The sequence below is a fragment of the Aquarana catesbeiana genome, linkage group LG03 (assembly GCF_042186555.1).
Source record: "Aquarana catesbeiana isolate 2022-GZ linkage group LG03, ASM4218655v1, whole genome shotgun sequence".
Lineage (NCBI taxonomy): Eukaryota > Metazoa > Chordata > Amphibia > Anura > Ranidae > Aquarana > Aquarana catesbeiana.
In genome coordinates, this window is record NC_133326.1 from 496,689,474 (window position 1) to 496,705,134 (window position 15,661).

At 39.5% G+C, this 15,661-nt stretch overlaps 1 protein-coding gene across 5 annotated transcripts in view; it reads left to right on the forward strand.

Moving 5' to 3' along the window:
• RNF213 (ring finger protein 213) overlaps positions 1–15,661 on the forward strand; it is a 631,031-nt gene that overhangs the window by 293,758 nt on the left and 321,612 nt on the right. For all 5 annotated transcript variants that reach the window (XM_073621071.1, XM_073621073.1, XM_073621072.1 and 2 more), the window contains one exon: positions 1,343–1,483. In XM_073621071.1, the coding sequence (XP_073477172.1) occupies positions 1,343–1,483 (141 nt within the window). The remainder of the gene's footprint in view (positions 1–1,342; positions 1,484–15,661) is intronic.

The following is a 15,661-nucleotide window of genomic DNA, read 5'->3' on the forward strand; positions in this document are numbered from 1 at the left end:
GATCAACTACTATAAATGGAGGTTCTCAGTCAGAGCGGTGCTGCTTTGTGTGTATGCTGAATTCATTAAGAAAAGACGCCTAAGAGGAGTTATTACCGCAATATACAAATATGGAAATGGAGATCCTAGCATAGGGAGGAAACTGTTCAGTCTCTGGTCACTCAAGAGGAAACATGGTCACTCAATGAGGTTGGACGAGAAACAATTTGACTGCGTAAGGGGTTCTTTACTGTCAGAACAATTTATGGTTGAACTAGATGGGCTTGTGTCTTTTTTAAACCTGACTCACAATCGGTGGTGTCAGCTGGAAATGTTGACAGTTTTAAAAAACTATTAGATTTGCATCTTTGAGTATACAGGGATATGGGAAGTGGTAGAGACATAAGTGTATGCACACACCCACTCAGGTTGAACTGGATGGACGGATGTCTTTATTCAACATTACCAAATATGTAACGTGGCAAAACGCATTGGAATGCATTTTTGCCTGCAATTTCTGTTGGTTGTTAAGAGCAGCACCAGCCTAGCTCCATCCAGGCCACGCTCTCCTGACTTGTTTCACCCCGCCTCTAGGGCTTAGTCATGGAGGTGGGGATTCAGTGTGGCAGGGAAGATTATATACTTCATTAGCCCCTGCTGCATAAAGAGGAAATGGTCATCAGGCGGCTTCTATGCTATCTTATCTTACCTATCCTGTGCATATAATCTCCTCTGCCACACTTAATATCCACCTCCACGACTAAGCCCTGGGGGCGGGGTGAAATGTGTCAGCACGGTGTGGCCTGGACAGAGCTAGGCTGAGATTGCTCTTGCTTTCTGCGGAGCACGGCGATCAGGGCTTTCTTTTTTTCCTGTGAAATGGTGTTGGGATTTTGCATTAACTTGAATTTGCTACGTAAAATTTGCCATGCTGAATCACCTATAGGAATAAATAGATAATACATCATAAAAGCGAATAAATAGAAGCCTGTTTCACTTTTCAAAATTACAGTGTCTACTGATAGACCCTGGCTACTGTAAAAGACTACTGGCACTGTAAGATGGGGAGGTCACATGCTCCCTGATACCCAGAAGTTGAGCAGTGAAGCAAGGGTTCCAATGTAACATGGAGACAGTGAAGGAATAGGGATCAGTGAGTATAATTTGATGGGAAGTGGGCAGACTCTGTCATTTTACCCTAAAGTGACCCTGTCTTCTTTTTTTTTTTTTTTTTTTTTTTTTTTTATAACTAAAAACAAGTATAGCTGTACTTGCCTTTTTTTTTTTTTAGATGTGTTTTTAAACATATTCTCAGATAACACATTTCTTTATTATTTATTGTTTATTCTATCGTTAATTTTAGGCAGACTCTGCTCGTCATATAGAATGGTTAAAGACTGTAAAAGAGAGCCATGGTTCAGTGGAACTGTCATCACTGTCTCTGGCAACAACTATCAACAAAAAGGGAATCTACATCATCAAAACACCCAAGGACAACAAAAAGGTAATTGCTATGTTCCAAGGTAATTTAGAGCTAATCATGGAATTTTTTTTTTTTTTTTTATCGTAGAAAAGTTTGGTAAAGGTTTCCAGAGCAGTCATATAGTGAGAGGAAATGGGTTTGTCACAGCAAGTTCACAAAATAACATAATATAGCCCATAGTACGGACCAGATAGAAGATCACTAGATAAAGACTAAATACAGTCTAAGCATAATAAACTCCGTTTTGCAATACAAGGAATAGGGATGCACCGAAATTTCGGCCACCGAAACATATCGGCCGAAAATGGCCCTTTCGGCAAAAAGCCGAAAGAGAATTCTTGGCGATACTGGCGCCGAAAATTGCGCATGCGCAGTAGAGGCGGCAGAACCAGCGGGTGACGTCACTCGTGTGGGCGGTGTGCACGTTCCTCGCGGTTAAGACACCGCAATGCCGCACTCGTAAGCACGTTCCCTGCTGAAATGCTGGTACCTTCCCCGCGGACGCTCCTCATGCTTGTGAGTCGCTGCTGGGACCTGAGAGACGCTGCTGGGAAGCGAGAGACGGTACTGGGAAGCGAGAGACAGCTTCATAGAGGGCTGCACATAGCATACTCAAGTACAAAAGTGGGCACTGTCACTCCTGGATGGCTACCATTACTATTCACTGTTAAGCATTGCTGCTTTTGCCTTCTTAATTTGACAGAAACAAACTAGTAATTTTTTTTCTTGATTATTTTATTATAGTACTAGTACTAACTATTTAAAATGACTGTGTGTCTGCACTGCAGTACATCTGATCTGACTTGTAGCAAAAAAATTATATAATTGAACTGACTGAGTGATTTAAATATGATTTGAAATTGAATGTAATGGATTGCAAATTGCAAGCTATTCTGTAGTATACAGTATAAAATTCATGCGCTTGTGTTATTGAATGTGTCACTTTGAAAACGTAGTGTAAGTTATACAGTACTGATATGACAGCAAGCGTATTAATTTTTTAAACATGACAGTATACAATAAATATTTAATATATTAATAATTACATTTATTGCGTAATGTCATGTTTAAAAAATTCATGCGCTTGCTGTCATGTCCGTGTCGTATAACTGTATAACTTATAATACCACGCTTTGACAAATTTTATTCAATAACAAGGCGCATGAAGTATACTACAGAATAGCTAAAAAAAAATAAAATAGCATGCAATTGCAATTTGCAAGCAATCTATCCCATTTCAAATCAAATTTATTCAGTTCAACTATATTTTTTTGGTACAAGCCAGATGTACATAACTACCTTGCATGCCAAGAGCAGTACCATAAAAAAAAAAAAAAAAAAAAAAGGATTGGTTAGTTTTTATTTTATTTTTTAAAGCTGCCTCCTGGGGTTTAGCTTTTAAATTGATTTCGCCCCCCCCCCCCCTCAGATTTCACTATAAATCATTCTACGATATTTTTCTACGTTACCAGCAAAGGTGGACCATGTCTGCAGTGTGGAAATATTTTAAAGTTACTGATAAAGACCCCAAATTTGCAATCTGTACTCTTTGCTCAACAGAAATTTCAAGAGGGGGTACAGTGCCAAAGAGTTTTTCAACAGCAGGTTTAATACACCACCTGAAAACGTGTCATCCAGTTCAGCATTCTGATTACAAGAAAACAGCGCCACTTTCAAAAAGTGCCTCAGGCTTAACACCATCTGTGGCCACAGTGTTTGAAAAGGTTAAAAAATATACAAGTGACAGTCCCAAAGCTCATGCCATTACAGCTAAAATTATGGAATTTATTGCATTAGACGACCAGCCATTCTCTGTTGTGGAGGACATTGGATTCCATAGGCTCATGCAACATATTGAGCCGCGTTACTCACTACCAAGCAGACGCTACTTTGCAGATACCAGTCTACATGAATTGTTTAGCAGTGTTATAAAACACGTTCAGGAGCTCATGACTACCGACATCATAGCAATCAGTTTTACTACCGACATTTGGAGTTCAGATGTCAGTCCAATGAGCATTCTCAGCCTGACAACCCAGTGGATAGATGACAAATTTCAATTACAAAACATCCTACTTAACGCACGTGAGTTTGTTGGATCACATACTGCAGCAGCAATATCTGATGCTTTAAAAACCATGCTTGACACTTGGCACATTGAGAAGTCTAAAGTGCATTTGATTGTCCGAGATAATGCGCGGAACATGGCAAAGGCTATGGAGGACAGTGAACTTCAAAGCATACCGTGCATGACACACACGCTACAGTTGGCTGTGAATGAAGGATTGCTGAGTCAGCACACCATATCTGATATCATATCAAAAGGAAGAAAAATTGTGGGGCACTTTAAGCATTCTCTGCTTGCTTATTCCAGATTACAAGCTTTGCAGATGCAGTTTGGAATGGCACCGAAACGACTGCAGCAAGATGTAGCCACTCGTTGGAACAGCACCTACTATATGCTACAAAGTCTTTTTGAACAAAAGTGTGTTTTAGCTGCATACATTGCAGATTACGAGCTAGCAACAGTTAACAAAAGAAATAAGCTCAGCTAATTCTTCCATTGCTGAAGTTATACCCTTGATTGCTGCACTGAAGCCTCTGCTTGGAAAAGAGGTAGAAACAGACCTTGGCGTAAAAACAGCTAAAACCACTCTACTGGGGGCCGTTACCAACCGGTTTCAAGACACCAAGTCTAACCCTCTGTACTGCATTGCAACAGTTCTAGATCCTCGATTTAAAAGAGCATTACTTTAATGTGGAGAAAAAGCAGCGTGCACGGGAAATGATACTGGCACAAATAGAGGTGGTGGAAGCATCTAGTGAAGGAGTTTCAAGGTGTCGCACAGAGGAAAGTGAGAAATGGTCCCATACAAGTGAAAAGGAACACACTCCCTCCATATCTGATATGTTTGAAGTAATTTTACCCGAATGCACCCCAATCCATAGCGGTGCCACAACAAGTGCAACTACCCAACAGCTGCACATTTATTTAGCTGAACAGCCTATTGCCAGAAGCAACAATCCCCTTGAGTACTGGCGCATCAACAAAGAACCTTTTCCCTTGCTTGCACAGATTGCACGCAGATATTTATCTGCCCCAAGCACCAGTACAGAGAGTGAGAGACTATTCAGTCTAGCATCTCATATTCTTGATGAGAAGAGAAACCGTCTCTCCTGTGAGAAAACTGAACAGCTTTTGTTCTTGAAGCGAAATCTGCCACTTTTACTGAAATAGATGTAAAAATCCGTAGCATAGACCAATTCATTTACCATATTGAACATAGTAAATTGGTATAGAACTGTGCTATTGGACAATTGGAACATACAACATATTATGACTGACTACCTAGTATGTTCCAATTGTTTAGTTGTGCCATTTGTTGGTCGTTCATTGTAGTTCTTCTACAGTTTTTTGCACTTCAACTTGAGAGAACTCCAGCTTTTGAACTACTGCACCATAGTTTGTTGCTGTTGGACCAAACTATGTCCCCCCCCTAAGCTGTCAGCCCGCTGCATGTGCAAAAGCAAAACTGTTCTGTATCTGTGGCTGTCTATATACTACAGTAATATACCACACTATGTTCCGGGTATGGGTGTTGACTTCCATAAACACAGACTAGTCTACATTGCTTGCTGTGATTGGCTGAGCACCGCTGCTGTAGACTAGTCTGTGTTCCAGGATGTCTCCGTCCATACCCGGGCCGGAACACAGTGCGGTCTACTGTATTGACTATGTATCTAACCCGCAGCTACATACATACACTTTTATATCGCACATCCAGCCGCTGACACCTTAGGGAGAGAACTTGGGGAAAAAAACTACTAGTTCTCATTTAAGTTGAAAGAAGAAAATAAAATAAAAACTTTATTATAGCATAGCACTGTACTATGTTATATTTACAGAAACTGTGAAACAGAATAACGGCCTTCTGCCATATTTCTGTTATGGTTAGTTGTTCTTTAAAGTACTTACTTATACATTTATTTTTTTTAATGCCTGTTTTATTTGGTATGGTGGTGCAATGTGCACTGATTGGTCTTTTTTTATTTTATTTTATCTTCTATGTCCACTGTCCAATTTTATGTGGGTTACTTTTTATTAAAGTGCTTTTTGACATTACTGTATTGTAGTATTCTTTTGTTCATAAAATTTAATGATTACGTTGAATATAAATAATATAACAAATACGAATGTAACACAATTTTGTATATCCATATTTTTTTGGGGTAATATATAAAAAAGCCTATTTTGGTTTCGGTGCTGTTTCGGTATCAGTTTCGGTTTTCAGGATCAAGGAAGATTTATTTTTGCTATTGGTTTTGGCACCAAAAAACCCATTCGGTGCATCCCTAATAGAGCTGCATGATTCTGGCTAAAATGAGAATCACGATTTTTTTTGCTTAGAAAATAGATCACAATTCTCTCAAGATTCTCGCGGCGTAACATCACCTTTCACATTAAAACAAAAAAATTGGGCTAACTTTATTGTTTCATTTTTTTTTTAATTCATTGAAGTGTATTTTTGTCCAAAAAAATTGCATTTGAAAGACCGCTGGGGAAATACAGTGTGACATAAAATATTGCAGCAATTGCCATTTTATTCCCTAGGGTCTCTGCTAAAATATATATAATGTTTGGGAGTTCCAAGTAATTTTCTAGGAAAAATATTGCTTTTAACTTAAGAAAGAAGTGTCAGAAAAAGATTTGGACTTTTAGTGGTTAAACTTCCTGCATTTACACTTTGTTGAAAACTTGGCAGTCTTCCCAGATTATTTATTTACACAGAAGTTGTATCCCTTTAATCTAAGGGTCGGTTCACACATGGGCAACACGACTTTAGCGCGACTTTGTACCGCGACTTCAACGCGGCTTCAGCGCGACTTTAGCGCGACTTTAGCGCGACTTCAGCGCGACTTCGGCAAATTACGAGGCGACTTGAAGTCGCCTCCATGACAGGCGACTTTGCCTGTGGCCAATCACCTCTCTGGGAGGGAGGGGGGGAGGGAGGGGTTTTCTCTGCAAAGTCGCTTGACTTTACAGAGAGATCCGACTTGCAGGCGACTTACATTGAGTTGAATGGGTACAAGTCGCCTACAAGTCGGATAGAAGTAGTACAGGAACCTTTTCTGAAGTCGGAGCGACTTCAGTAGTGTCAATTAAGACGCTCCCATTGCCTACCATGTTAATCTAAATACAAAGCGACTTGGGGCGACTTGGGGCGACTTGAGGGCGTACAAGTCGGATCCCAAGTCGCCCCAGTGTGAACCGACCCTAAGAAGGAAGCTTAGTTACAATGTTTCAAGTTAAAGACTTGGCAGAATGCCCAGATGCTTTCTTTTGACAGCTGAGCGAGCAGATAGTAGTCTCTCCACTTGTTTATATGAAAGAATCGGAGATCGTGGGGGGGGGGGGTGTGAATCAAGATCACGATTTTTTAACGATTAATTGTGCAGCTCTAATCCCTAACAAGGAATTATTATTATTATACAGGATTTATATAGCGCCGACAGTTTACGCAGCGCTTTGCGACATTAGGGCAGACAGTACAAGTACAATACAAGGAATAAGAATGCATAACAAGATTTTATTTAGTACAAGGGCTATATGCAGCAGGCCAAGCATACCCAACCAGTTATGTTTAGCAGGAAAAGATGCTAGAGCGGGACAGGAGACCCTGCCAGCCAAGAGAAATCTTTCACCTATAAAGACAAAAGTCTCCCCTAGCAGCTGGTACTACAATTTTTTTTTTTTTTTGTTCTGCAGAAAATCCCTCAATGTTCTCCCTCTAATTTATTTTTACTTTTGATACTTGGGGCTTCCCTTCTGTGACATCTGAGATAAGCCTCTCCTAGCTGCCTAAGACCCTATTGAGTAAAGTTGCCCTTATAGCCACAGAAGTGCTTTCACCAGCAGTTGGGCTGAATTAGCCACAAAAGAGGGTTACTTTCACCGATAAAGATAATGGCAAGCATCTTTTCATTTTAAAATGACAAGTTTGTTTGAAGCTGGTCAAGTTAGAAGTGTAGGTATGATTTGATTGTCCTCAGGTTAAAATGCTTTTATAGCACTGCAGAAAGCTCCATAAACATTTAAAGTGGTTGTAAACTCCAAAAAAAAAAAAAAAAAACCAAACCTACAAGACAAAGGCATAATGAGCTAGTATGCATTGCATACTAGCTCATTATGAAATACTTACCTTAGATCAAAGCTACTGCAGCAGTCCCCGCAGGCTGCTGTGACCGGCGACATGTCTCCCGGAGTTATTTCCTGGTTTGCGGGCTCCAGCGCTGTGATTGGCCGGAGCCGCGATGATGTCACTCCCGCACATGCGCGTGGTAACCGCAATTATGTCACTTCCATGCATGCGCGTGGGAGCCGCCGATCACGGCACAGCTCCTGGAGAAACGGCACGAGCAGACAGTTCCTTCAGTGTGCATGTACCGTTGATGTTGGCACATGCGGATACAGTGAATAGCTCCTAAACCAGTGGTTCTCAACCCTCTCCTCAAGTAGCCCCAACAGGCCACGTTTACAGGTTTTCCTTTATCTTGCACAGGTGCTTTAAATCAGAGTCCATGGCTTGGTATTTTGGACAGCTGTTTTATCTAAGAGAAATTCCCAAAACATGGCCTGTTGGGGGTACTCGAGGACAGGGTTTAGAACCACTATCCTAAACTGTGCCAGGAGATATTCACAGTACCTACAGGTAAGCCCTATTATAGGCTTACCTGTAGGTACAAGTGGTGTAATAGGGTTTACATCCTCTTTAAGCTCAGCTTTGTTAATGTGTATGTCAAGGCAAAAAGCTTTTTTTTCTAGTTTTGGGTACAGCAGGGAAGGATTATAACTTTTACTTGATTTTTACCTCTACTACTAGTACTGCTACTACTGCTATCCAGAGCTCCAACAGAGAGATTTCCCCTCACGTCCTGTCGACAACCGAATTAACAGACAAAGTCAGGGAAAGTGCATTAGGGATATAGACAAAAATAAATTGTTTATATTGAGCAATAGTAATGAAGGCCTTAAGATGTACTGTTTTACATGTATTAAAGCGGTGGTCCACCTAAACCGCCAAAAAAAAAACCATATTAAAAGACAGCAGCTACAAATACTGCAGCTGCTGACTTTTAATAAATGGCCACTTACCTGTCCCAGGGTCCAGCGATGTCGGCAGGCGACGCCGAGAACCCGGTCGGTTCTCAGCAGCTGCCGCCGCCATCCTAGGTGAGGGAATCAGGAAGTGAAGCGTTGCGGCTTCACTTCCCGGTTCCCTACTGCACATGCGCAAGTCGCGCTGCGCATCGTAACTGGTCCCCGCTATCTCCTGGGAGCTGTGTGTTTCCCAGGAGACAGCGCGGAGGGACAGGAAGAGGCATAGACTCCTATGGGAGTCTATGCTGGAAGTGGGTGCAAATACCTGTCTTAGACAGGTATCTGCACCCCCCTCCCCCCTGAAAGGTGCCAAATGTGACACCGGAGGGGGGAGGGTTCCAAAAAGCGGAAGTTCCATTTTTGTGTGGAACTCCGCTTTAATAAGGATGTTATTATAACAGCTTTATTATCCTATGTGTGTGTGTGTGTGTGTGTGTGTATATGTGTGTATATATATATATATATATATATATATATATATATATATATATATATAGTGCTCGTCATAAATGAGTTCACCCCTTTTGAAAAGTAAGATTTTAATCAATATCTCAATGAACCCAAGAACAATTTCCAAATTTTGACAAAACTGAGTTTTATAGAACATGTTTAACTCATTACATGAAAGTAAGGTTGATAATATAACTTGGATTACAAAATCTTCAGTTTTACTCAAATTAGTTGATGCAAAAATGAATACCCCCCACAACAAAATCTACTACATCTGGTATTTTTTATGACCTCCATGATTTGTAAGGACAGCACCAAGTCTTCTAGGCATGGAATGAACAAGTTGGTGACATATTGCAACCTCTATCTTTTTCCATTCTTCAAGAACAACCTCTTTTAGAGCCTAGATGCTGGATTGAGAGTAATGCTCAACTTGTCTCTTCAGAATTCCCCATTGGTGTACGATTGGGTTAAGATCAGGACACATACTTGGCCACTGATCACTTTCAACTTATTCTTGTTCAGAAATGCAACACTGGCCTTAGATGTGTGTTTTGGATCATTGTCATGTTGAATAAGTGTACGACAACCAAGGGCACGGAGTGATGGTAGCATCTTCTCTTTCAATATAGAGCAGTACATCTGTGAATTCATGATACCATCAATGAAATGCAGCTGCCTGACACCAGCAGCACTCATGCAGCCCCACAGAAGGACACTGCCTCCACCATGTTTCACTGTAGGCACCATGCATTTTTCTTTGTACTCCTCACCTTTATGACGCCATACAGTTTTGAAGCCATCAGTTCCAAAAACATTTATCTTGGTCTCATCACTCCAGAGTACAGAGTCCCAGTAGTTGTCTTCTTTTTCAGCATGGGCCCTGACAATTTATAAGTAGGCTTTTTCGTGCATGGGCATTAGAAGAGGCTTCCTTTGTGGATGATACCCATGCATACCAATCCTCTGCAATGTACGCAATATTGGGTCATGGGAAACAATCACCCCAGTTTGACTTTCTACTTCTTTAGCTTACTGCAGTGAACTTGCATGGCGATTTTCTGTAAACCCTACTCTTTAGAAGACGCTCTTGTCCAGGTGTTACCTTCCGTGGACGACCTGGACATCTCTGTGAGATGGTTGCAGTTCCATCCTTGATAAATTTGTATCACTTTTGCTACAGTATTCTGACTGATAAGTAAAGCTTTTCTGATCTTCTTGTAGCCTTCACATTTCTTGTGTATAGAAATGATTTTCTTTCTCAGGCCTTGTGACATTTCTCTTCCATGTGGTGCCATTGCTGACAGCATGATTTCTTAAGGAACACCCTTTTTATAATCGGCTGTCTGCTGGACACCTGTTTAATGAATAATTAGACTGGCCTGTAGTTGAATTCTTGTTAATTGGGATTTTGTTGTCTAAAATTTAGTTTTGCTCCTAAGACTTTCATTGGGGAGTATTCATTTTTGCAACATGGTCTTGAATGAATTTGTTAGGAAAAATATTTTTTTGGTGCGTGCAAATGAACAAATCTTGGTTGCAATCAATGGCCCGCATTTGTGGGAGTATTTTGTAGCATCGTATGTGTGTGTGTTTTATATTTATATATATATATATATATATATATATATATATATATATATATATATGTATACTGAAATATTAACACAGTATTATATTTATGTAATTATGCAAAATCTGTGGTTTAGGGAGATTTTCACATTTTTCCACAAATACAACCAATTAATTCAAGTTTGTTTTGAAGACAAGTGAGTTCAACAATGTGCCAAAAATATATATTTATTAACTAAAAATTCAGTGTAAAATAAAATCAGATATAATTGGTGATAATACAAAAAGATATTATATACGTTCAAATATTAAATACAAGGATTATTACACCAGTATAATTTCTATACTCTTAAACTTTTCATAGGAGTCCATATTTGTAACCCTTATCATACCCTTATCATAATAATATATATGTATTAATGGGTTTTATGAATATCCAAACAATATATTATGAATATATTATGAAAGAAAAATGATTATTAAAATAAATCAATATATGTAAAATTATTCACTTAATCATGCATATAATTACTTCAATATAATGTAAATATAATGATGAGAATCATTGCTAATTTGTATATTTGCAGTAATTAATATAAAAGTATTTTAAAACCATAATTGGTTAATATGTCTCTTCTACTTTCATTCCTTAGTCAAAGAGCCGGTTGTGAGTGTGGTACGGAATCTTAATTAAAGGGGTTGTAAAGGTAAAAATTTTTTCACCTTAATGCATTCTATGCATTAAGGTGAAAAAACTTCTGACAGAACCGCCGCCCCCAGCCCCCCCGTTTTACTTACCTGACGCCTCGAAAGTCAGCTTCGCGTTCCCGACATCTGTTCCTCCGCTCACCCTGGCCGCTGATTGGCTGCAGTGGATGGATTGAAAGCAGCGCAGCCATTGGCTCGCGCTGCTGTCAATCACATCCGATGACGCGGCGCGCCGGGGGGCGGGGCCGAGTGATACAGCGAGCGGCTATAGCCGCCGGCTGTATCACGGGAGCGCGCCCGCAAGCACTCACCACCGTGCGAGGGAGCTCGCATTAAGGTGGTGAATGCTTGCGGGGAGGAGCTGAAACAGCCGCCGAGGGACCCCAGAAGACGAGGTTCGTGGCCACTCTGTGCAGAACGAGCTGCACAGTGAAGGTAAGTATAACATGTTTGTTATTTTAAAAAAAAAAAAAAAAACACCTTTACAAACGCTTTAAGATCTCAGTATTTTGTTTTTCAGTGCCTCACATCTTTCTTACAAATGTATAAATATCTCCCAACAAAATTAATAAGTAAATAATTTGACTTTATTAATTAACGAGTATAGTTATACAATTTCATACAGAACTAGATTTTTTGGTGATTGATATTTCACACACACATTATCAAAACATCAACATGGCAATGAAATAATGTATCTAAATATTACAATTTACTCAGGGTCAAATTGGTCTGTTAGAAAAATATGTGCGGTAATCGAGCTTTATATTCAAGAACACAATATCCCTTGTCGCTTAGGGAAACAGTCCTCTGAAGTTCTCCGGCCGGAAGGAATCCAAAGTATGTCTCACGGAGTCAACAGAAAAATATTGCCAATTTGAAATAAACCAACAGGGCTACTGAAATTAAATGGGGCAATAGTATTCTCCCTGGGACCACAGAAATTTAAATTGATGTAAACAAGTTTGTCTGAATTCCCACAAACACTGCTACAATAATACACAACCTAGACAATCAATTAATGTCAATACATAAACTAAAAAATATAATCCCTACAATTTTGAGAGAAAAGATCATTAAGATTTGTATGATCTGCATCTTACCAACAGTTTTAAAGGGGAAGATGTCTGCCAATATCTAAGTACATCGAGTGGTTCCAGTTACAAGGTCCAGCAAGATGGGGAGTGGTCAAATATGGGCAGACTTCTTGATCATCTAGGGGTGTATCTGGCGTGTGGGTCTGTGATCTCTTCTTTATGGTCCTCACATCCTTTATACTATCTGGGACAATAAACTTATAAAATTATCATAAGCTCAGCCTAGAAGGTCTGGCTTATTCTCCATTGGTTTGGAGAACTTTAATGATTTATCTGGTAAGCTCAGGTAATATCATCTTCAGCCACTAGATGTGTCTGAGGAAAGAAAATGTATTCTAAACTATTTGTTAAATAAAAATATGTTTTCTTTTATAATGAGTATTTATCTATATAGTGGGGCTTTTGAATATATGTCTATATTGTTCAGGGACCCCGGCAATTGGTATAAAATAATAATACATTTAGTATAAATTTGATTAATTAATATCACACATGGGTTATATGGGTATTTTCATGTAGATGCGGTCACGGTTTCTATGTCTTTACAACAATGATGGTATCAAGACACTGTTCTTTATTTGTTCTACCTCAAAATTTATATTTCTATCTATGGCAGATTACTCATGGGGTTAATGGATATACAAATTATGGTCGTTATCTGTGACCTGGAGTCAGATATATAGCATTTGCATCACTTATGATTACATATACAAAAAAAAATCATACAGGAACTGAATGTCTTCCTTGAGTATTGGAAATAGACTTTGGACAGGCTTTACTGAGGGTTTAGAGAAAGGTTTAGCTGTACAAACAATTTCTCCTTATAGACACTTTTAGTCAATATCATTATAGTCTGTTCATACATTTGGCACTGTTGACGTTTTGGTGTAATATGAACCTCGCATCTCAGTCATTGTCTGGGGGACAGCTTGAGTCAACGTTGGGGTTGACTAAGGAGACAATTTCACCCTTTGAAACAATGGGGTTATTTACCCACTTTTTTTCTTTAATCGAAGGTTTTGTAACTTGGATTTGGAAACACAAATTGTGACCATTGTCAGCTGGTTTCGTGTAAGATGACATTATTGTTCATGTTTACTTGGCTTCAGCATTTGTCTCTTTACTTCGGCGATCAGCCTATTCTGTTGGGAGGGGGAGTGCTTTCCTGGAGCAATGAAAAATTATGATATTTTGTTGTGTCTCGGCCATGACAAGACAATGGGGTTGATTTACTAAAAGCAAATCCACTTCGCACTACAAGTGCACTTGGTGGTGTAGTCGCTTTAGATCTGAGGGGAAGATCTGAAATGAGGGGAAGCTTTCCTGATTTTATCACCCAATCATATACAAGCAAAAATGCTGTTTTTATTTTCCTTGCATGTCCCCCTCAGATCAACAGTGACTGCACTTCCAAGTGCACTTGCAGTGCAAAGTGGATTTGCCTTTAGTAAATCAACCCTGATGTCTGTTCACTGTTATTTGAAGCTTAGAAGTCCCTTATCTTAACTTAACATTGGGCCTCCCTGGCTAATGCCTTAATTGATTAACTGACAAGGATTCGTAATTTACAACTCAGGCTGATATGCAAGGATGCAAGGTGCCTAGAGTCTCTTAAAAAATCTCTAGTGAGGGTTTCTTAGTTTAAAGACAATGAACTTAAGTTAATCTCTTAAAAAAAACAAAAATTTAAGCAAAATGGCTTCTGTCATGTTCATAAAATATATATTAAAAAAATATATGATGCAGAGACCTTGGGAATTAATTCTTTTTAACCCCAATAGTTCTGACAAATCCCCCCCCCCCCCCTTCGTTTCTCTAGTATTAAGGCGATCAACCTCGGATATAATCAGGAAAACAGGTCTGAAGGAATATCATAATTCTTTAAAATATATGGCCATATTATTATTTTTCCTTATACTTTAAGGATGTTTCTCTCTTCATCCATATTGATAAAGGAATGTTCTTGTCTGACTTGGATTTTCCTCGATAGATTCCAGTCTTTATGGAAACAAAATGAATTGTTATAATGGTGGTGTACACCACCATTTCAAGTGTAGTCAAACCAAAGCTGGTAAACCAGAGATTGAAGAAACTCTTCAGTGGATCCGTCCTTGCATCTCTACAAGCTGAAAATTGGATATATTATCCCTCCTTTCAATGGATTCAAGCACACAAGATCTTCTGAAAGAAATCTTTCTTTCCGTAAATACAAATCCTGGAGCATCTTGCATCATAACTCCTGATGAAGGATTCAATTTGGTGACAGGTTCCATCTGGAACTGGGCGCTAAGGATTACCATCATCCATAATATTGCTGTGTCTTTGGTAATCGTCATCATCTTTACCAATCAACGATCTGGTCTGGATTGTCAATCTTCTTCTTTTTAAGTAAATAGACAGTATGAATACATATTCACAATGCCAAATTATTACATTCACATTCTCTTGAGGTCATAAAAATCTCTTATACATTACCTTACAGCATTCTTAGTTGGATGCCTAGGATGACAAGCACACAATTGAATACTTTATACCATACCCTCAAACATGTCCTCAATTCACTGATACTGGCAGATGTTTTTGACTTCATCACAGCCTCCATTTCATCTATTTGGAGACTTAGGCCGTAAGTAACCTCATGTCTTAGGAGATGAACCTTGGAGCAGCACCTTTGGTCTTTCTGTAATGATATTTTTAACACCCGCCTCTCTCAACTGGTTAAGTGTCAGAAACCATGAAATCAGACCGAGACAGAAGTACAGTTAAATCGCACTTGTTTAATAATAAAAATAAATAGAACGTAGTCAAAACAGCCAGAGTTCAGGAACCGGAACGGATAGTCAGACAAGCCAAACGTCAGGGAGCCAGAGATGAGCGTAGTAAAACAGCAAGCAGGATCTAGAGCCAGAAGGGATGTCGGAAAGTCTTTTAACAGGAATCCAGGAGAGCGTCTCTGTGATGTTGACTAAGGCGAAGGCAGAGATCCTCTGGGCTGGACGGCTTAAGTAGGCAGGACTGATGAGCAGGATATCATCAACAGCTGAGTACCTGTGGAGAGATAGGAGCTGGCAATTAGCCGACAGCTGAGTGGCCAGCTCAGAGAAGGAAGGGCTGAGCCCAGCCCTGACATCAAGAAAATGTCTAATCTCTTGGATATGCTTTTCAAACGTTATGCTATTCAACAAATTATCATCCACGTATGTTAAATTTCCT